General features: G+C 38.8%; 1 protein-coding gene across 1 annotated transcript in view; it reads left to right on the top strand.

Annotated features, from left to right (window-relative positions):
* The window catches only part of pde3b (phosphodiesterase 3B), a 47946-nt gene extending 27415 nt beyond the window's left edge, over positions 1-20531 (top strand). The window contains exons 2-16 of the mRNA XM_015053849.1: positions 6103-6153; positions 8171-8416; positions 8757-8908; positions 10630-10730; positions 10833-11055; positions 11171-11262; positions 11549-11703; positions 11974-12108; positions 12313-12424; positions 13000-13113; positions 13405-13604; positions 16422-16625; positions 16744-16905; positions 18272-18524; positions 19038-20531. Of these exons, the coding sequence (XP_014909335.1) occupies positions 6103-6153; positions 8171-8416; positions 8757-8908; positions 10630-10730; positions 10833-11055; positions 11171-11262; positions 11549-11703; positions 11974-12108; positions 12313-12424; positions 13000-13113; positions 13405-13604; positions 16422-16625; positions 16744-16905; positions 18272-18524; positions 19038-19240 (2403 nt within the window). The 3' untranslated portion in view covers positions 19241-20531. The remainder of the gene's footprint in view (positions 1-6102; positions 6154-8170; positions 8417-8756; positions 8909-10629; positions 10731-10832; positions 11056-11170; positions 11263-11548; positions 11704-11973; positions 12109-12312; positions 12425-12999; positions 13114-13404; positions 13605-16421; positions 16626-16743; positions 16906-18271; positions 18525-19037) is intronic.
* Positions 20532-23138: the final 2607 nt, after the last annotated feature.

Genomic DNA, 23138 nt, shown 5'->3' with positions numbered 1-23138 from the left:
AGGGTCAAGTCAGCGTTCAAAGTTTAATATGTTATAATTTAGCAATCTTTGATTATTGGTCCAGCCTACATGTTGGTAAGCATATTGCCCTCATGTGCTTTGGTGTAGATGCGAAGCTGTGAAGAGGAAGCAAATGATTTTTCTTGGAAACTGCTTTCACACGGTGTTACAGGGAGTCACTGCAGGCGTGTCAAATGACAAAAAACTCAGCAACAAGTTGAATAAAACATTTAGACATGCAACACCTGGACAGCTTGATGAAGTGAAAAGCACAATGTGTTTTCTGCGCCACAGAAAGGCTCCTCTGTTCACATTGTAACATGTTTTTTCAGGTTCACTTTTAATGTGTAATATCTGTTCTGCTAGGTTCAAATTTCGTAGGCTTATATTTTGGAGGATTGTTTTTTAGTACTAAAAATAAAAACATGAAGACCGTAAAGTAATTACTCATACGCACTAACTCAAAGTGAACTGCTGCACCTAATCACTTGTGCTCATGGTGAGGTCTTTTGGGGCATAGTGATCTCCCCATTAAACTGTTGGTGTACCTTTGTGCACCAGCTGCTTTTAGAGTCTTTGGATGTGAAAAACATTCCTTTTCTTATATCTATATCCACATATTCATCCATTGCCTATACCCACTTAACCTTGCGGGGCCACAGGAGTCCTGGTGCCTGTCTCCAGTGGTCATTGGGTAACGGGGAAGGTACACTCTGGACAGGTCAACCATCCATCACAGGGCAACACAAGAGATACAGAGGGCAAAGAACCATGCACACACTCATACCTTGGGGTATGCAACTCCAGTCCTCAAGAGCCAGTGGCTTGCTTCATTTAGATGTGTCTCTGCTTCAGCACGCCAGTCAAATAATCAGGTCATTAGCTGTACTCTGGAGAACTTGAGACAATACTTAGGAGGTAATTCAGTCATTTGATTCAGGTGTGCATGGGGAAAACTTGCAATCTCCATGCAGAAAGATCCCTGGGTAGAATTTGAACCGGTGCTTTCTTGCTTGCAAGGCAACGGTGCTACCAACTGTGCCATTGTGCAGCTTTATATCTATATACATATAGGTATTTACTTCAGGTATTTACAACAACTAGGGACCACTTGTGAATAGATAAACTCCTTGAATACGTAAGAACCTCTCTATAAACGCTTATAACTGCCTATTTTAATTGTTCAAATGCCATATACACCATATTGTGCATGAACAGTGGAAACTATAGCTGTCTACCTGTCATCAAGGCAAACATTTACAGTCTTTCTTAACTCCTCTCTTTGGGGTACAGCCCGTCAGTGGTTGGACAGACTTTTGGGCAGACTGTTTAGTTAAAGAATATTTCTATATTCTTGCCAGTTTGCCCTGAAGACACTGGGATAGCCTCAAGGGCCCTGTTATCTTGTAATTACCCAACTGCGCCTGTTAATCTGTGAATGGCTGCTGTGCCAGGCAGCGCTGTTGCAAAAAATATTTTTACAAGACCTCTTGATTGTCTGCCTGATTTCACTGAGGAAGAGTGGTTTTCTTCAACATGTGACACGGCAAGCCTGGTCCTCTGGTTATATCAGTTAGAAAACTGCAAACAAGCAGTATCCCAGTAAGCGTATCCCATTTGCCTTTTGGTAAAACACACTCTTAGGGAAAACTTTATTGTGCATCATAACGATGAAATCTAATTAACCATGACAGCGATTGTTCGTCCTGTCTTGATGGCATCTTAAACTTGATGTATTTGAAACTCCAAGAAATTGATGGTCCAGTAGAATCGCTACCGTTAGTTTTAAAACTATCAATTTACCCACAATGAAGGCATCAGTGCTGCATTTATGTCTTAAAATATAATTAAGTGCAATCATTAATAACCAGTGCTCTACCAAACTGGTGCTGTAAAGAAGTAGAACACTGTGTTCAGTTATATAATAGGTTTTATTGTCACTTCTATTATGATTGCAATAAAAACATCATCTGTGTTTGGGTCTATATTGCCTTTCCCCTGCAGACACAGAGTGTTAATTTTTTAGAAAAATATTTCAGTTTCCAGAAGGGTATATATTAATTGTTTTGTGTGCTTAAAGAGTGTGCTTGATTTTTTTTTTTTGTTTTGTTTTTTTTTTCTCTTGAAAACCTTGGCAGCCACAGAGCTACACTGCTTCCATAACTAAACATAGTCTCCAGACGTCTCCTCTGCTTTGCTCCTCTTCGTGAACATCACGTGTGTAACGATGTCCTTTCCCTCCGTCTCTCTCTGTCTGTACAGTACATCATCTTTTTTTCACTGGATGTCTTGACAGCCAGGAGCCTAGACCTCATCATCGGCGTGTGCATGTGTGGTGGGCTGCTGCTGACGCTGTATGTCGCTGCAGATTGACGTCAGCATTGCTCTGCTTCTCTCCATACAAATGAGCCGCCTGCCTACGTAGCATTGATAGGTTCCCCCCGCCGCCCCCGACACCGTCTTATTAGCATGTTTTTATCAGTTCTCGCACCTCTCACACTGCAGGCGCAGGCTAATATGACACAGGGGTGTAACTAACTGGCCGTCTAATGGCTTGCACAGGTTTATTGACTCCAGTTAGGAAATATTTACGATCCATTTCAAATTGAAATATTGTGCGAGTGATGACTTTTTTTTTTTTTATAGCGCATACCTGTGTTTGTTTATATGCATGTGTGTGTGTATTTTTACAATTTTTAATTCGGTTCCTAAACTTGTGCCTTATATATTTTTTTTTTATGCATACACCTTCTGATTCTGTTTGTCTGCTACATATTAGAAAAGGGTGCATAAATAAATGGTGGGGATTTTTTTTTCTGTCTGAAAAGATATGATCTATAAATCACCTTTATGTACGTGTTCATGCAAGTTTGCCCACGGTGTCACACAGAATCACAGAGGCATGAGATATGACCGGTTGTAAATGTTTAAAAATAGAAAAATTAATATAAAAACAACTTTATTTCCTTCGGAGCCATATGAATATTTTGTAGGACGAAAGGGAGCCGTCGAACATACTTGTATGTTTTAAGATGAGGAGGAAAGAGGTGCTCCACTCAACTGGTTGTTTTGTTTTAAGATTAAATTGGGAAAATTACGGAACTACGTGAATAAAAAGACGTCAAAGTGTTGATGTCTGTTTCACAGCTGCTTTAGTTTATAAAGGACACCGCATGATGTGTTTATGAAGATTCATGAGCACAGGTGTCTGAGTCACTTATTTCTTTGTTGTGTTTTTATGCGATCTCTAAAAGAAAAAAACAAAAACAAAAAAACATCTGTTCATTGTAAGATTCGTAACACTTTATTTGAAGGGGGATGAATAAGACTACCATGAGACTTTCATAAACATGACATAACACCTGTCATGAACATGAATAAGCCTTCATGAATATTTATGACTGTTGTCATAAAGCGTCATTCGGTAAATTATGACACTTTTAATACAAAGTTGACATTATTCAAAATGTCTTTATGACAACTTGACATTAACCAGGAAATCATTACTGTTTAAACTTTACCTTTAATAATATAAAGTTACCTGACTTTTAAAGTGCAATCAGTAATACTTTTATAACAAATTTATATCAGTAATAAACAGGTAACCAATTAATGCACAAAATCCGCGTAGGACAGCGAAAGTCCTAGCGCAAAATTTTCGCGAAACAGGCGGACGGAGCCTGGTGCTGCAAGGCTGGAGGCCTTGTCCTGTTAGGCTGTGATTTTATCTTTTCTTTTTATCTTTTTATTACTTTCTTTTTATTTTTCTTTCTCACTGTTTAAAATTATGTAAAGCACTTTGAAATGCCTTGCTGCTGAAATGTGCTATACAAATAAAATTTGATTGATTGATTGATTGATTGGTTAATGTCAAGTTGTCATGACAAAGACATTTTGAATAATGTCAACTTTGTATTAAAAGTGTCATAATTTACCAAATGACGCTTTATGACAACAGTCATAAATATTCATGAAGGCTTATTCATGTTCATTACATGTGTTATGTCTTGTGTATTACAGTGTCATGTCAGCCTTATTCACCCCCCTTCAAATAAAGTGTTACCGTAAGATTTTATGTCAACATTTGCAACAGCAAATTTGAGTCTCGACTACAATTGTGGGGACAGTTGTGACGGTTCCACTGTTCCACCTCTTCCTGTGTCGGGCCAAGTTAGAAAAGTTTTCTGTTTTGTGCGTGTGTGCGTGCGTGTGTGTGGCTTGTGTAGCGATTGTGCAGAGGTTAAATGAAATGCATGCTAGGATGGCTGTGCAGATTGTGCACTCGGTGCGCTCTATTGTGTGACAGCAGACATTTGAGAGTGTCTGGCTGCCTCAAGATCTTATGTGGAATTTAATATCTACCGTATCTCACTTTATTCTTCTCTATGTCTTCTATTCTTGTCCCTTCTTTAATGTCCGCCTCTGTTTCAGCTCTTCCGTCTCTCTCTGTAAACAAGCAGAAGGCCAGCAACTCTGTCCTACGGCCTTCTCCCGCCATCTGGTTGCCATGGTGTGCGGATCATTGTTTGCTGGCCTCTATGTCGGGTTGCCATGGCAGGGCTTATTTGCCATATTAAATGTTTGACAGCATTGTACAGATGCTGATGACAAACACCCAACATCCCGCTTTGATTAATGAAGCAGGTACTGATTAGAAGGAGTGGACCCACTGATCTGTTTAACAAAAGTAGTCATAGATTTGACTTGCCCTCTCCTAGAACTACATGCTTAAGTTGTAAATAGAGTCCATGGTGTTCTCAGATAGTGATATCTCATAAATAAAATAATCTACCTAGAAGAGATGTGATTTTGATTTTATTTATTTATTTTTTTATACTTTTAATGTGACATTGTCTGCCTTGTTTATCCATGACTGTACGTTTACATGTTGGGATTGTGTGGTGCTGCGTGGAAGAGCTTTTTAAGTCCTGTCCCCCTTGTGGCAGAAATGGAGATTACGTGATGGCTTAATCCACTGTTACAGTATTGGAAGTTTTTGCATGATTTGAAGAAATGGGCAAACTGTATCTGCATCTGACACCTTTGTATTTTTAGATTCGCAAATTAAATGTGTTTTTTTTAGAATCTGTCAGCAATGTCAAATCAGGGCCAGTCAGGTTTCTTTGTCCATTTGTTTGTCCCTTTCATGCTGGAATCAGTCTAAAGCAAAACTAAAGCTGTGAAAAAGGTTGAACATAGCAGAATAATTAAGTTCAGGTCTAACCAGGATATTTTAAATTAGAAAAGACTAAATGATATTTGCTCATTATTAGATATACATATAGGCAATTTAAAAAAAAAAAAAAAACTCTTTTGAGAACCAATTAACTCTTTTTTTTTCTTATTTTGCCGCCCTATGATGTCATGGAGCCCTGGGCGGTGAGCCATAATAACAACAGCCAATACATTACAACTTTTCCCCTTTAATCAAAGACAAACTAAAAAGGAGCTAAATTTAAAGCTTTCCCCCCACCCACTTTCCATTGTATGTACGGCAAATAAAACAATAAAAACATGCACAAAACCCTGCTTAAATGCTATCTTGAGCAATTAATATCTGCTTGATTTATGTCACAATCATACTTGACACTGGAGATCAGGTTATTTCAGGTTCATCCGTGTAGTGTTACACAACCTGTGCCAGCTTTGACCGTTCTGTGCTGTAAAGTGTGAGAGCTCTTGCATGGGTACCAACAGATAGCATGGAAATGCTGCCGATTGACGTAGTCGGCGCTCGATAAGATCTCATAACTCCATTGTAGACGCACCATGGTGGTTTTAGTGGTTTGCTTTTCTGCTTTCTGCTCTCAGTGAAAGGCCTCTGTGTGCAGTGCGCGGCCAAACGGTACCTGGAGAGGAGAGAGTGCATGAAGTGGTGCAGGAAATCCTTAATGTGAACTTTTACTACACTGTGTGTTTAGATAACAGGCAGAATAAACTAGCAGAGGCTGTGCAGCTCTGCTCCTGACCTGCCTGTGCCCCCTTTGGAGGGGACTCAAAGTGGAGCACAGGTCGAGGCCTGTGGATACTTGTCATATTTTCTGTAACTTATGAGCATGTATGTGTTGATGTTTGACTGACAGCTGTACTTGTGTTTTTCAGATGATCTTGTGGGACTGGGATCTGAAACACTGGTACAAGCCACAGTATCAGGTCGGTACTGCGTTTCCTTCAGCTCAGTTTTTGAGTTTAAAGGTCAATCAGGAAATATTCTTCTTTTCAAAGAGATGAACTCACCTTTAGCACTTCCTCACATTTTTACTCCACATTGTGTAAAACCCTCCATACAATGAATGACCCTTGAATCGTGGCACTTTTTTTATTTTTTTTATTTCACTCAGACATTTATGTGTACCGTTTAAACTATTGGTGTAATCTGTCAAAGAATTCAGCTGCCAGAGGCCAAAAGTCATTGTTTGCTTGTGTTCTTGACAAAGTTGATCCAATAGGAACATTTTCTGTCATGAAAGCTGTCCAAAAATGAAGGATTACACTGTGGTGGATTTCTCTTGCAATTTATGACATTTGACTTTTGATTTATGCAAAGCTCCCTACTTTCAAAATGGAATATAGATGTTTTTTTTTCCCCCTAAAATCTTGTTTTTTTTGTTTGTTTTTTTATCACTTCTGTCTTATTTTGTAAGAGCCCAGAGGAAGAGAAAGAATGAGGGGAATGAACTTGGAGAGGAAGTTAACAATGATAATAAATAATGAACTCTTCAATGTTTTTCTCAGTAAATATTTTCCTATGGCTTTTGCCCTAAAATTCTCACATGTTAACAACCTAAGTTATTCACACAAACAAAAAAAACAAGTGGAGCAGAAATGTATGCAATACATTTGAACAGCAAAAGGAATATTTGTTATAAATGAAATGTAATAAATACAACCCAAACTTTCCTGTGTGGAGAGGGGTTGACTTTGATTCAGCTTAAACTCTTGTAATTGACTGGGCCATTCTAGGATCGTGTTTTTAACGTATGTAGAGATTTGTTGGGAACATTATCTTACTCAACTACAAGTAAAAGTTGCTTGGTCAAAACTCAGTGCTAAGACATAGTTCAGTAAAGCTTGCGCATAAAAACATCATGGTGTGGAGCTATAAATCAGTAAATACAACTCCACATAACTGGGAGGATGAAAGTAAATGTAAGATGTATTTATTACATTTCATTTATAACAAATATTATCTGGAGATAAATAAATGGTTTTATCTCCAGATTCTTATTAAACATTTCTCATTTCGTTACTGACTACACAGTGCGCACTTTACTTTCATCCTCCCAGTTATGTGGAGTTGTATTTACTGATAAATAGCTCCACACCATGATGTTTTCATGCGCAAACTTTACTGAACTATGTTTTAGCACTGAGTTTCAAAGAGTTAAACTTTGGTTGGTTTAGGGTAGAATGATGCTCACTGAAACATTCGGAAGTTTAGGAATATGTTTGCAATCACTACGATTAGTTTGTTTTGCTCTTTGCTATTTACTTTCACCTACCATGAGGTTCTTCTTGTGCACTGCCTTGGTGGTGAGCAGTGGTAGACAAAGTACTCAACCCTAGTACTTGAGTAAAAGTATTTATAGTCATGAGCAAATCTTACTCAACTACAAGTAAAAGTTGCTTGGTCAAAAGTTTATTCAAGTTATTGAAAGTCCTTCAAAAGTACAGATTATTATTTCTGATATCAGTACATTGCTGTATAGTTTTCTCAGGTCTTTACATTTGGGAGCAGGAACGCCTTTAAATGCTGACATATTTCTATTTTTTTTTCTTTTTGCACGTCCTTTCCTTCCTAATTTCCCTCTTTTGCACTCTTATCTTGTGGATTAGTTCATTTTGGTTTTTCTGTATGTTAGAGTTTGTTAGTGCCATCTGGTGTGAGTTTCAGGTTAATTAATGCCTCCCATTAGAACAATATTTACCATGAAAATCATTGATATGTTTTATACTTTTTTTCCCCCCTTCTGCATTAGCGAACAGAAATTAAATTGTCACCATCTACCTCTGACTGGGTTAGGGGAAGCAAAGACTTTCTCTCAACAATAGGACCACATATGGCAACAAATAATGCTCATTATTAAAGACATTAAAGAGCCCCCCCCCGTACCCGTCTGAGAGCGCCTCTCCTTCCTAACTGGGTGTTTTGTTTGGGTTTGTGTGGCAGGGTGCAGTGAGTGGGAATGGCGTGGATCTCTCAGTCATCAACGAGGCCAGGAACCTCGTGTCAGAGCTGCTGATGGACTCGTCACTGTCACCAAACACCACCGCGACTCTGCGAAGCATCTCCAGCCTGATGGGGACGTTTTCAGGCTCGTGTCGCCCCAGGGTCAACCCCTTTACGCCCTTCCCAGGTTTCTACTCTGTAGAGGCAGAGGACTCTGCAGAGAGGAGCGACAGGAAAGGCATGAAGGTGAGCAAAGGTTTTCGCCACAGCTATAAACCTACCTCCTATCTCCTTAAGCTGTCCATATTGATGATTTATTTATTTAGCTTTGGCTTTCAGGCATTATTATAATGCATAGCACTGATAATGATATTAAGGAAATTGTGGAACAAAGTACAACTGCACCTCCAATCATGTGTTTGATAGTTTAAGCCCTTGTCTTACTAGGCACTTTGCAGTTCTGCGTTGTATTCAGTAAGAATTTCTCCCATGTCTACAACCTTCTGTTGTGTCCATGCTTATTTTGCCTCATCAGACATTGTTTGCCAGATACGTATCTCTAATACAACCCTCCTGTGCCTGCCAGGGTTTGAGTAGCAGAAACAGCCTCCCTACCCCTCAGCCCAGGCGGAGTTCAACCTCCTCCACACCGTCTGCACTCCCTCCGCTGGACTCCTCCTCTTCTCGGTGGGAGCGTAACAATGGAAAGAGACCCCACTGTGACCTCAGCCTGACCAGGTAGCACGACGCAGATTTATAGCAGGCTTACATAATGTTGATAAAATGCAGTTATGTCCTCCCCAAAAGGATGTTTGTAGTTAGCTGTTTTGAGCTTCATCCAAAAATAAAAAAAATGACAGATAGATTCTAGTTAAACTAATGTTGTGGGATGTATTTTATTGTGTTAAGAAAAATACTTTAGAATCTTTAAGTGCAGATCTTGTTTATGAATTACAACAGATGAGTTAATTTGGTTTTAAGGATACTAATACCTATTTTAAAAAGTTGGACACCTTATTTCATGGTGCTACAAAAAAAATTAGAAGACAATGCTTGATCCTTCATGAGAACACAGGGCTTGTTGGTTTATAAGATTATAAGATTAGTTATAGCTGGTAGGAATGCTATATATATATATATATATATATATATATATATATATATATATATATATATATATATATATATATATATATATAATCCCCTGATCTTAAGAAATTGAATTAAGAAACAGAAACAAAGTCTGGAAGGGGTTACAAATCGATTTCTAAAGCTTTATGACGCCAGCAAACCACAGTGAGAGCCATTATGCACAAATGGAAAACATGGAACTGTGGTGAACCTTCCCAGAAATGAATATCTTACAAAAATGTCCCCTGACAACTCAACAAGGTCATATAAAAGAACCCATAAAGGCATCTAAATCACTTCAGGTCCCGCTTTCCCCAGTTTAGCTCTCTTTTCACGATTCCGTTCTAAGATCTGATGAAAACTTAATCAGCTCCAAGGCGAAAACAACTGCTGTCCAAAGAGAACGAGACAAAAGCCTCTCTCATTTTCCAGTACTAAAAATAATCCTCAAAATATTTCACAAAAAGAGAGAGAAAGTAGAACTTTCCAAAATATGCATATCCCCTTATGCCTGGTGTAAACTAACAGCATCCAAAAGAAAAGCTACAGTAAAGCATGGTGGTGGCAGTGTGATGGTCTGCTGCTCTTTGTTGCAGAAAATCCTGAAAGTGAATGTGCAGTGATCAATTTCTATTGACTATCTTGTTTCTGAATAGCAAGACATGGATAGCTAGACAATGGTGTTTTGTTTATACTGAGTTGGAGTAAAAAAAAAAATGAAAACATGGCTGATGTGAGTCGCTGTATTATGCATAATGCTTCATCAAATGTCATAGGAGATGAGATTGTTTGAACTTTTGATCACTAAGAACGACTTGCACTTTCAGTCTTCTTTATTATAAACTAAAACATCTTGTGTAAGTCAAAGATTGAGACGATAGGAGTTACAAAATTATCTACAAAGGTCCATTTTTCAATCTGCTCCCTGCCAAACAGTGACTTCATATAAAAATAATTACTCTCTAGGTCTGGTTTTATTTAGCAATCTGACATTTTGGAATTGAGAAACGGGGATCAATTGGTGCTGTAATTTCTTTTTTTCCTTTAACCTGAAATGTTTTACAAATCACACCTCAGAAAAGAAAAATTGATGTACGACTTTTACTACAACATAGAGATCCTTGCTGTTCAAAAAAAGCATGTAGAAACAAAACCTTGGCTTCTTACTTTTTTGAGACAGTCCTTACTTTTTTGAGACTGCCGTAGGGTGGTGTCTCTATAGCATGTTTCCACTAGATGGCAGCAGAGCACTTCAGTGTTGAAAGATAGATGAGCTTTGCTGTCCTGATGAACAAAAACATCTGAGTTTGTGGCTTTTTTTGTAACAGCTCAAGCCTGACCAACGGTCCCAATGCAAACCTGCTCACCATTCCCAAACAGAGGTCTTCCTCTGTCACCCTAACATACCACACGGTGCCCAGAAGAACAGGTGAGACTTAACTACCCAAACTTGCATATTTTATTGAACTGCTGCGGCTCTGCTTCAGTGTTGCCCCTTTATCTGTCCCCACACTCTTGTCCTCCTTTCTAGGGACGTCTCCCAGCCTCAGCCCAGTCACCTCACCAAGCCATAGCCCCCCCACACTAAATACAGGTTCCTCATCGTCCCTCACCCCTCGGTTGCCCGTGGAGTTCCCCGACACAGCGGACTTCCTGACAAAGCCGAGTGTTAATCTGAACCTCCACAAGCCTTTAGTCAGCTCCACTGATTTCCAGCAGGCCTTTCGTAGCTCTACCTTCTCTCTGTGCACCAGGTGAGAGACCATGTGCTGCGGAAGTCCCATGTTACCTTCGTCTCACTTTATCCCAGTCTTGTATCCATAAATCTGCAGTAAACATGCCAATATGATCTGTCGTTGTCTGCTAAAGCTGTGGTCGTCAGATGCTCAAGGGAATTTCCAGCAGCGAGTCGGGGGACTCTCATCAGCTGTTTAACAGCGAGGCTCAACGCAGGCGCTCAGGTACAAACTGTCATGCCTGCTGCACGTCACAGACTGGAATCCAGTTATGCAGACGATCTCGTTTGGTGAGCCAGTATGGTGAAAGAGAAACCCCTCTTTGGGTAGTTTCATATACTAATGCTGCCCTCTGCTGGACTCATCGGTGTACTGCAATTGTTGAGAATAGAGTTACATTTTAGATAAAAGCTACATGACGATGTAATATAATAACCAGCAACTGCAGTCTTTTATTCTTTCAGACCAGTGTCAACGTTACGTTCTCCTTGTGTTTTGTTTGTGTTCACAGTGGTTGAAGGGCTGGAGTACGCTGGGGGGGATTTTATCAGGGAAGAGCCAGACGTGACTGGAGATGGGAAGCCAGATGCTGAAGGAGACCTGGGAGTGGTAGAGGAGGAGAAGGAGAAGAGCCCCATCACTGAGCTGCAGACTCAGAAAGCAGAGGTGAGCTTGATCAGACTGCTTCTGCTCAACATGTGCTCAACACGGGTCACCCAGGTGTTAAGATCAGAAGAGCGGGTACTTTTAACATTTGCCCCTGTGACCTAATGTGTTTTAAAGACCGGTATGTTGAGTTTCATCTACCTACAGCTCCTGAACTTACGGTGGACATGCATGGCATATTTTGTTATTTCTTCTTATTATTTCGTCTTAAAGCTATTATTGCTGTTTTTCCTTCTTTTCATGCGTTTGCTTTGTGGTTGTCGTCTTCAGGGGGAAAAGGAGTTCAGACTTGACTCCATGCTGGAGGACCACGAGGGTCTCATGGAGAAGATGGACACCTGGAACTTCCAGATCTTTGAACTGGTGGACACAACAGGAGGGAAAACCGGAAGGATCCTCAGCTATGTTAGTACCAAAGTGATAAACTAAACATTTACGCTTCTATTTCCTTTGATTATTTAAAGTGAATGACCTTATGAATATACATGTATGGACTTGCGAAGGAACGAGATTGTTGGTAACCAAGGAGAGCAAATGAAATTATACCAAAGATGCATGCAGTAATACAGTTTCCAGTTTGCATTTAAGCTCAAGTTCACGTCTTCCCAGGTGACATACACGCTTTTCCAGGATATGTGTCTATTTGAGATCTTCAAGATCCCTGTGAAGGAGTTCATGTCCTACTTCTGTGCTCTGGAAAGTGGCTATAGAGACATTCCCTGTAAGTGTCAAACTGTGCTGAGACTAAAACATTTGACATACTTTTTTTTTTTTTTTTTTTTCAAAATATTTTTTTGTGGCCTTTTTTTTATATTTTTTAAACAAATATTGTGTGTTTGAATTTGATTTTAGTGGGATAGACATTTTAGGGACGCACCGATGTGACCATTTTGACTGATATTGGCATTAATATTGCTGTTATGACCAATAAGAGATATTTACCTATCATATATTCATAATGTATGTTTCCCTACCCTGGTTGAAACCATGAAAAAATGACCATGCCACTGACTTTGCTTCAAGTAAAACCTATAATCCTGCGCTGCATTACCATCACTACACATGTCTACTGTCACTAAAACTAAACCCAAGCTGTTATCACATGGTCCCCTCCACTTCCTGAAACACATAAACAAAAGGCAATAAGATGAAAATGACTATCGGTGATTAATATCGGACTGATGCATAATTTAAAGAAATTAGCTGATAGTGATGTTTGTGCTGATAAAACCTGCACTCAAGTATTTATTGTTCCACAAGGATACATTTCATTTGCGCTGTTCTGCTTTAAAACAGATCATAACCGGGTCCACGCTACAGACGTGCTCCACGCTGTTTGGTACCTAACCACTCGACCAATCCCTGGGTTCCAGCAGATCCACAGTGAGCATGTGACAGGAAGTGACACAGGTAAATGCTACTGAGTCATCAAAAAAAAAAAAGAAAAAAAAGAAAAAAAGAAACATCATAATTATCCAGCATGGCTATATGCATCGCGTTTTAATAAAAATCCATCGAGCACCATCTCCTCTCACCTTCTGATGTAAAATTTCTGTCATGTAAACTTATAATGTTTATTTTACATTATAGGTTTTCATCCTTGTCTTGGATAATTTTTTTTTTATTCTTTTTTAGTTTGACTGTACTTTTTTGTGTCTCTCCTTAATGAGAAGATGCCAAACTGTTTTATTTTTTCCCCAGATTCAGATAGTGGAATTTCCCCAGGCAGGATATCATACGCCACCTCCAAGAGCTCCTCCATTTCAGATGACAGCTACGGCTGCCTGGCCTGGAACATACCCGCCCTGGAGCTCATGGCCCTTTATGTAGCAGCTGCAATGCACGACTACGACCATCCCGGCCGTACAAATGCCTTTCTAATAGCCACTAATGCACCTCAGGTAACCTATTGGTCTAGTGTATTTAAATGTTACCATAAATAATGAATGCGTTTACTGATTAACTTTTTCCTTTTAAAGTTTTGCACAGCCCAATTTGATACCAAGTCACTTTGGGCGACTGTCGCTCTATGGGCAGAGTAGTTGTAGGCTCGATTCCAGCTTCCTCCTGCCGCATGTTGACGTGCCCCTGGACAAGGCACTTAACCCCAAACTGTCTACTGAGCTGCATATCGTTCTATAAATGTGTGTGCATTTATGAGTGTAAAGCGCTTTGAGTGGTCAAAATGACTGGAAAGGCGCTATAGAAGTTCAGTCCATTTACCATTTGTCAGCCAAAAATGGATTTGGCATGTCAGGCTTTTTAAGGATAGGTAATCGGTAATCCTTCCTGTTTTGAGGGGGGGTTAGAATAACATGTGTAGTACCCCAGTGAAGCAGAAAGTTATGGATTACAAATTAAAATTTCTATGACATTGATCAAGTGAGACCATTTTGTAGAAATTGTTAGGGTCAAAACCAGAAAATAAATACATTAATAAGTTATTATTTTTTTCCACATATATTTCACAAATAAATGCATTATTTCAGTGTAAGATTTTGTTGCAATAAAATATATATTTCCTAGGCTTTATCTTCAGCAGCAGTGTTAATAAATGCAGAGGGTGACACAGTCCTAAAATCTGTCATTTTTGTCTTTTTAAATAGGTAGAAATATGTCCTGGAGGTTTTACTGCCACTCTCCTCTTTTATTTAACTCAAGCCACCTGACTTGCAACAACAGTTTTCCAATGTTTCTGTCCTGCATGAAGTACATAATGCAACCTCATCCATTATCTCTGTCTGCCATCCACTGAGCACAGAGGGTCATTGTTTGCTAAGCTTTCAACCTGACCTTTAAAAGGATTTTTCTTTTCTGAAAACCATCAATCGTAAAGCAAATATCAACTTTGGCGTCTGGGCTCGAGGCAAACCCTGTGAGTGAAATAATCACATGTCTGGCTCTCTGCTGTGTTCTTAACCGAAATCAGTGGATGGGTTCGTCAATTACTCTTTAATTTGAACGAATACTCCTTAAAGTGTGCCAGTGTGTCACTGCCAAGATTGTACAGAATGTTCACTTACACTATTATCATAAAATTAGCAAAACGTTTCTTTTTTTAGCTTCCCCAGTTTCTCTGTTTCTCCTTGCACACAGATCCTGTAGTTATGTTAGTGTCCCTGTGTCCTTCAGTTAGCAGGTGTAAAACGAACTCAAATTAATTTGAATATGTGGTGGCTGAGGATCAGCACAATGTCGCACAATGTAAAATGCCCGAATGTTGAAAAGAATCCTGGTTTTATAGCCATAAAGAGGAATGGTTAGTTTGTAAAACATACTTCATGTTCCTATACAGTTACAAAATTATTCCTTTGTAATGCTGGGGGGAAAAAAAAAGAAAAGATTATATGGAGAGAATATTTCTGTTTAGTTTGCTTTTGTGGTATCTTGTATACTTTATAAAGCTGATAGTCTGTTGCTGCATGTAACTTTTGCATAAAAAAAAAAGTTTTTTGTTTTTTTTTACATATTTGCTCCGGGTCAGAAACAACCAATCAGAGCCAGGAGGAGGGTCTTAGCGCTGTCAATCGCTTCTGTATGCGCTTCTCAATGTGCTACTGGTGGAGAATCAAATCAACACTACAGGGATACAGTTTATCCATCGTCATTGGTGGCCATACGAACTAGCCTGAGCATCCGTGGCAGGCTGCCGATGTGGCTGCAATAACAATGTATTCAGATCTGTATGCATTTAACACTAAATGAACATATTTACGAGCTTCCATTTATAAATTCTCTCCATCCAATCCGATTGAAGTTGTGTTTAACAATGACAAATTGGGAAAAACATCAGACTCTAGATGTACAAATCTGGTGGCTTACACATCTAATTGCATTCTTGTTCTTCAAGAACTGCTTCTATTGAGGCTGAATGCACACAAATGCTACATTTTTCTGAATTTTATGTGTAAAACAAAAGATTTAAAATTTCACAAGGCCTCATTGTTTGCATCAAAGCAGCTAATAGTTAATTTTTCTCTATATACTTATTCTTGTAATTTGATAAATAATGTCTGTAAAAGACAGTAGTGTTTGTTCAACTGCGTCTTCTTTTTTTTAAGGTGCATTTTTCCTTTAGTTTTACCGGTTAATATTTAACTTGAGTGCTTTTCCTTGCATCCCTTTTCCTTAGTTACTTTCTGTTCAACTGCTTTTGTGTCATCAAACAAATGCAGTACAAATGTAGATCATAAGCGAGATTAGCTCCTGCTCACGTGAAAAGCTCATCCCATTGTTCTCCATAATGCACATGAGAGCAGGAATAATTAACCACTTGTTCCAGTTTTGATGTGTTTTCACAACCGGTGGTAGGACTCTCACTGTCTGTTTATTCAAAAAAAAAAAAAAAAAAAGGTCAAAAGAAAGGAGATGGACCTTGAACCGATTAATTGCTGACAGTGTGGTGAACCACCGTCTGCGTTAAAATGGCGCTACATTTGTCAACGTGTTTGCCTTTAATCATTACAGTCATTACACTAAAATATGTCTAATACGTCTTTCATAACCATTTATCTTTGTCCTTTTTTTTTAATCTCTTTTATGGATTTTTTTGTTGTTGCTATTTTTAAATCCTAAACAAATTGCTATGTCTTTGCAGATACATTATCTAAAGAATGCATTAGTGAAGCTTCTTAACTAAGCGTTAGGAACAACCTTACTCTGCAGTTCTTCACTTGTTTGTTTTATTTTTTTTTTTTTTTTTTTCCTGTCGATTGCAGGCAGTGCTGTACAACGACCGCTCAGTCCTAGAGAACCACCACGCTGCATCCGCCTGGAGCCTCTACCTGTCCCAGCCCGAGTACAACTTCCTGGCCAACTTGGATCACGTTGAATTCAAGCGTTTCCGCTTCCTCGTCATCGAGGCGATACTGGCCACAGACCTCAAGAAGCACTTTGACTTTCTGGCTGAGTTCAATGCCAAGGTGCACTGTCACACCAGTCATACATCACATCATCATTGATCTCCTCATTTCTGGAATCAGTGTTGTGGTAAAAAAAAAAAAAAAAAAAAGGCATCCATGTGTGTTTGTTTGTTAAAAGGTAAACGATGTGAACAGTCCAGGAATTGATTGGACCAATGAGAACGACAGACTCCTGGTGTGCCAAGTTTGTATCAAGCTGGCAGACATCAATGGACCGGCCAAAGTCCGAGACCTGCACCTCAAGTGGACAGAAGGCATTGTTAATGAGTTTTATGAGCAGGTACAGTCTGTACACTAATAGAGCAAAGTTTTACTCTCTGGCCATTTTATTATCCTTGTGGCATGGATTCAACAAAGTATCAGAAACATTCCTCAGAGGTTTTCTTTTACATATTGCGGTCTCCTGCTCCTGTAGGTAATCCGTTTCAAGATTCAGCTTGTTGTGGGTTTTCATTGAGTTTTTTCTGTAAACCAAGGAGATCATTTTAAGTGAAACTCGCTGTAGACCAGCAAACCAACCCTTTAGTTTTGTACCATTTTCAAAGTGGATGCGAAAAAATCAAAGGCTCAGAAGGCCCTCAGAATGGACTGGATCATGCAGAGGAATTATAAAGTCGATGTTCTGCATTGTGTTGCTGTTATCTCTGTTTCATACATGCTTCTGTTAAACTTCGTAATGAGAACAATATCAAGATAAGGATGCGGTTGCCTATAACTTTGGGAATGTTTGACATTTTGCTTTTCCAAACTGGCTTCTGTTGTGCACAATTAATCTTTAGGGATTAGTTTTTCTTTAATTTTAGACTTTATATATATATATATATATATATATTTCATTCCATAATTATAGGAATGAATGCATATTAACAAACATGATATATTTGGACCTCGCCGTCCTCTGCAATAGAAAAACAGTAGTGGAAAATCCTCCTTTTTTTATCTTTTACCTTTGCACTTTGCTTACCATTTGAACTTTTGGTGAATTGCAGTAATATTTATTGTTTTGAGCCATAAGAGTACACCCACCCCCAACCCATTACAACTAGCATTTTTTCTGAATCAACCCTTTGAGCGACCTCATCATTATCTAAACGTCAATGTTACTACATCGAACTGGAGCAAGCACACAATTCAGAAAAGAAAAACTTTATGGAGAAAGTTAATGGACATCTCTCAATTCCTCTCACGGATAGAAGTCATTTTAAATCTGCCATGTTTGTTCCCCTCTGTTGGATTTCATAGTCTTGATGGACTGAGCTAACTATTAATCAGGTTTCTCTGCACTCCATAATGAAAGCACAAGACCCTGTAGAACTCATATATATATATATATATATATATATATATATATATATATATATATATATATATATTTTTTTTTTTTTTTGTATTTCAATTTAAAAAAAAAATAATTTACTCTAATTCACAATAGTTAAGTACTATGTTTTGATAGTTTCCCTGCACACTCTCCCTTATGATCGATAATGGATGGACGTATAAAAGCCCGTCCCTACTCTGACTTTTAATTAAATAACACCTTAAGAGAAACCTCGAGTCAGATTGGAACAGACCTTGAACACCAGCTTGAATTTCTCATCGTGTGTCTCATTAAAACGGCTTTTAACTTAAGTTTTTGTCATCTGCAGGGCGACGAAGAAGCAAAGTTAGGATTACCCATCAGCCCCTTCATGGACCGCTCTGCACCGCAGCTGGCCAAGCTACAGGAGTCCTTCATCACCCATATTGTGGGACCTCTCTGTAACTCCTACGATGCTGCCGGTCTGCTTCCTGGTCACTGGGTAAACGAATCGGAATCAGATGAAGAAGACGATGAAGCGCAGGAGGACACAGACGAAGAAGACGACGAGGAAGATGAGTTAGAAGTTGATCTGGCTACAGGTTAGATTTAACAGTCACAGCTCTCCTTTGACGCTTATTTGATTTGAGGGGCAACTTAATTTTAAAAGTAGCGGTGTGGCTTTCGTTTCATTCATGCATTTAAAGAATATTTTAATATATATGGCTACTTCTCTTGACGCCGCTAACATGGAGTAAATGACGGTTCCATCTAAAGCGCTCCACGCCAAAGGAATGCAAAAACTTTAGTCAGTGATGTCCAGGAACTCCAAGGCCCAAGGCCTACCTGCTTCTTTCTGATTGGCGAGAAAAATAGGAGGACTTCTCCTAATTGTTGTTACCATGTATTTTAAGAGCGCCACCTGGTGTTCAGTCCTAGTCATTCCATATGAATCTAACATGTCATGACACTGACATTTAATCTGACATTTAATCCATTTTGTTTTATGTTTGTTCATTTTTGCATTGGGAGATTTTTTTTTCAGTTCTTCACCCCAACATGTATTTCCTTTAAGATGTTTTTTTTATTGCCTCCCCCCCGTTACTCACTTGCAGGAAGGACGAAAGGTCGCCGCAGGTTGTTCAGCTGCATCATGCAGCACCTGACGGAGAACCACAAGGTTTGGAAGAAGATCATTGAGGAGGAGGACAAGAACAAAGAACTTGGCAAACAGCAGCAGCCGGACAGCTTGCCCACCTCCCCGTCAGATGACATCCAGGTCATCCAGGAGGAGGAGGAAGGGGAGGAGCGTCAGTAGCAGGAGGACAAAGTGAATGTGCAAAGCTGCACGAAAAAGAAAAGGAGAAGCCGTGGAAGAACTGAAGTTCTTCAACCATCTGCCTTTTACTGACACAAAGACAGAGAGTCAATAGATGCACATAAAACATACTTTGTTCCCGCTCTATCCTGAACACACACATTAAATGATTCACTGTGCAGACACTCAAATGTTAAAGCAGTCACGTCGTTTTTCAGAGAAACAAAAAGGCCTTACTACTGTGAGCGGATCCTTACTGCAACGGTAGGGGCCCAACCCCTATGCACTTTCATCCCATGGAGAGTCAAGTGCAAACAGACATAAAAGCACCAGAACCAAGGGTAAAGGTGCAGAAGAGGACTGTGGACGGGGGTCCAGCATAAACTTTTCCTCCATGGTGAATTGGCTGTGATGCTGCCTTGAATGCAAAGCGCTTAACACTTAACACCTCCTTTAGGTACAAAGTAGTTCCTGTTTATTTAAAAAAAATAAAATAAAATAAAAATTAAACGAAAGATAGAGGAAAAGTACTGAAGCAGGTGGTATCCTTAACCCTTACCAAAGTGAACAGTCCGGAAGACAAGAGACTGAAACTGCTTCAGCCTCAGTCAAGAAATATATGTGTGTGTGTCTATATATATATATATATATATATATATATATATATATATTAGAATCAAAAAATATATTTATTTTTTGAGTATATACATAAGCTGATGTGCCTGTCTGAAACTTTACTAAGTCCATTTTGGCCCAGAGTTTTGGCTTGAGAAGTTTCCTCTCCTTGCTGGTGACACGAAACACTGTATCAGACTCAGTCACAGAGACTTTATTGAAATGTTGACTGATTAATAGCATTATATCTGCATCGTTTTTTGATGCTTTTATTCATGTGTACCACCGTACTTCCCCCAACACCCCCCCCCCCTTTAACTCTCTGTTCTTTGTTGAGTTTGAGTGTGACTATTTCTGACCGGAATGCGACAGAGAGAATGAGCGGGGAGAACGAGAGCACATCTTTAACCATGTTAGTGTGTATTTTTGCGTGTCTTTGTGTGTCATTTTAGCAATGTTTGATTTCAAATCAGTAAAATGTCCTCTGGCGTTTTGACGTGTTGCATTCAGATCAGGAGTGCTGATTCAATGAACGGATTCTTTATGTTCCTTTTATTTTATTTTTATTTTATTTTTGATTACAAGTATTTTTTTAAAGGTTACTCAGGATTCATGCAAAGTTGATTAATTATTTTGCAAGAATTTATGTCATTCATATGAAATACACTTTAAAAACTAAAGAAATTAAAAAAAAATGGGGGTGATTGAAGCAGTTTGTAATCTCTTAATGAACTTGACTACAAACAAATTCAAGCAGATGAAGTCCTCTGTGGTAGAGGGGCAGGCAGAATGTGCTGTCTCTTGGTTTAATTCATACACTGTTTGCAAAATCGTTTTACAACCTCACTGGAGAAGAAAATAATCATGATTGTCACCAGATTGCAAATGTCTTTTCTGCAGCAACATAGCAGTCAGTTTTGCAGTTCTCGAATAATATAGTAGGTTTTTGTTTCGACATCACACAGGCTAGCAAGTTTTTTTGTTTTTTTTTCCAATTACTTCACATAAATTATCCTTTTTTTTTAAAGACTTGTATCCAAACCCACAATTTAGCCAGTGTGTAAAGAAAAGATGCCCTGTTTTAATGTCTCTTTGGTTTTGTTTATATACACAAATATATATATATATATATATATATATATATATATATATATATATATATATATAAAAAACAAATGAAGTGTCACACAAGGCAGGTTAAAAATATAATAGTTCTCGATCTGTTTTTTCAATTTCTGTCTAAACTCTTGGCATTCCACTTAATATGATATTTTATCAAAGGGAAGGCAGAATTGTTACCTAGGTCTTTTATCACCTTATTAACTCATAATCCCTGCAGAAAATGTTAAGCAATCTGAGTAATATTTAATGACAGAAAATAAATACCATTGTGCACATTTTAATACCAAACAAGTGTTTAGCCACTGTACAAAAGAATATGTGCATATAAATATATATTTTTGAAATAATCAAATGAATGCATCTGTTTTCTACACGCAGCTGACATCTTGTACATCCTGTAATTATTACATTTTTGTGTTTCCAGAGCGTTCATCTTTTTCCAAATGTGAAACTTGTGTAGGGAGCAAGGTTTTATTTTCCTCTCTGCTCCAGCCTCACGCCTGCCTCCCTCCCCCCTTTTTTTTCTTTTTTGTACCATAACCACTCTTGTCTCCTCTATTCACTCTCACACTGTTGTATCTCGCTTGATCCAACTAGTGCCAAACTTTCCCCGCATCCTGTCATGTGTTGGCTGTGACGTGCTGATCTTAGACGTTTCTCCCGGCTCCATCGCAGTTTGTGCAAGAGCAACGCATAGAGTTCTGACGAGCCCGACTCCAGTTCTCTCACGTGGACCCGAGCCGGATCAGAAAGCCGTGGTAGCTCCTGACCTGACATTCTAGCTCATTGCGTTGTAAATGTTTGTTGACTTCTCACTGTGCAGTTTCCCAAACCACAGAGTCATCTGTGATTGTGCCATAAATACATCTATGAACAGTTGTTACCCTTATGTAGCATCAGTATACGTTTGTCTAATGTAACCATTCACCCGTATCTTTAATGTGGGACAGCCGATTTTTGTTATTTATAGATGCCATAAAACAACCATCCCTAAAGTATCAGCTGTCCTCTTTGATTTATTTATATTATTTTATTTGGGATCTTATTCGTATTTGTGTGTCTGTGAGTCCAAACTATACATTGTTTTGTTTTGTTTTTTATTCCACACCACCCCACCCCCTCAAAAAAAAAGCTAATAAGCAATCAAAATCCACAGCCACATATGGGGTTTCACGTAACATCATCTGTTTCAAGAGGTTGTGCGAATCCTATCTTCAGTTTATCAGATTGAACGAGACCCAAATTGTCCTTTTTCGTCCCTTACTTCCATTCCATGTTTTCCCACTCAGTAGTTACCCCGAATGTCAGACAATTAGGAGCTGCCGCTGCTGCAAAAGTGAGCAAAACACTGAATGTAAAATTTCCAGTTTCTGGAAGAAGACTGCACATGAAAGAGACATTCAAACTTTCCAGGGTCTGACCTACAAAGTAGCAGAGACTACAAACGTGTAGCCAGCATTAAAATTCAGAACCAACATTGATGGCAAATATTGTGTGCGCAAAAATAAGGAATCTGACTCCAGCTCTGTGTCCTTAGAAAATATGGAAATTGCACACAAATATATAAAGTTTAAAGGTAATAAAATAAACGATAAAAGGAACAGTACACGCAAGTGTATTTACAGCCAATTTTCTTTCTATTATAAAGAAAAAGAAGGGAAGAAAAAAAAGGACAAAAGAGTTCAAGAAATGCATTGTTTTAAAATTATTTCAAGAGTTTGTTTTCGATAATTTCATTAGTTTTGTTTTGCACTCAAAGCTGCCGGGGTTGAAATTCTGCTGTTGGTCTTTTGTGGATCCTGTTGCTGGATACAGAAGTAGAAAGAGGATTGTTGTTTGTAGTTTTCAGCAGGTTTCTGACACGTCTCTTAAAGGATCCCAGCCCACTCCTCTTTGGGAAAATGTCCCAAGCTCCTTCATATTTAATAACTCTCTGGGATCGACTTTTATCTTCAGGTCACCCCCACAGTCATGCAAGTCAGGGTTTTGTCCAGGTCTGTTAATAGCATTGACTTTGGTCTTCATGATGTATTTCTATCACCAGCAGCAGTTAATATTTTTGAGTTAATGTCATGTTGGGTACACAAAACAAAGACTAGACCAAGTTTTGATAATACCTTTTCTTGTTAAATTTTCACATATCTTCCTTTATGATTCATTT

The sequence above is a fragment of the Poecilia latipinna genome, unplaced genomic scaffold (genome assembly GCF_001443285.1).
Source record: "Poecilia latipinna isolate Pla-1442-1.1 unplaced genomic scaffold, P_latipinna-1.0 Scaffold1206, whole genome shotgun sequence".
NCBI classification, from domain to species: domain Eukaryota; kingdom Metazoa; phylum Chordata; class Actinopteri; order Cyprinodontiformes; family Poeciliidae; genus Poecilia; species Poecilia latipinna.
The sequence above is the reverse complement of the archived record's forward strand: the minus strand, read 5'-3'. Positions and strand labels throughout refer to the sequence as shown.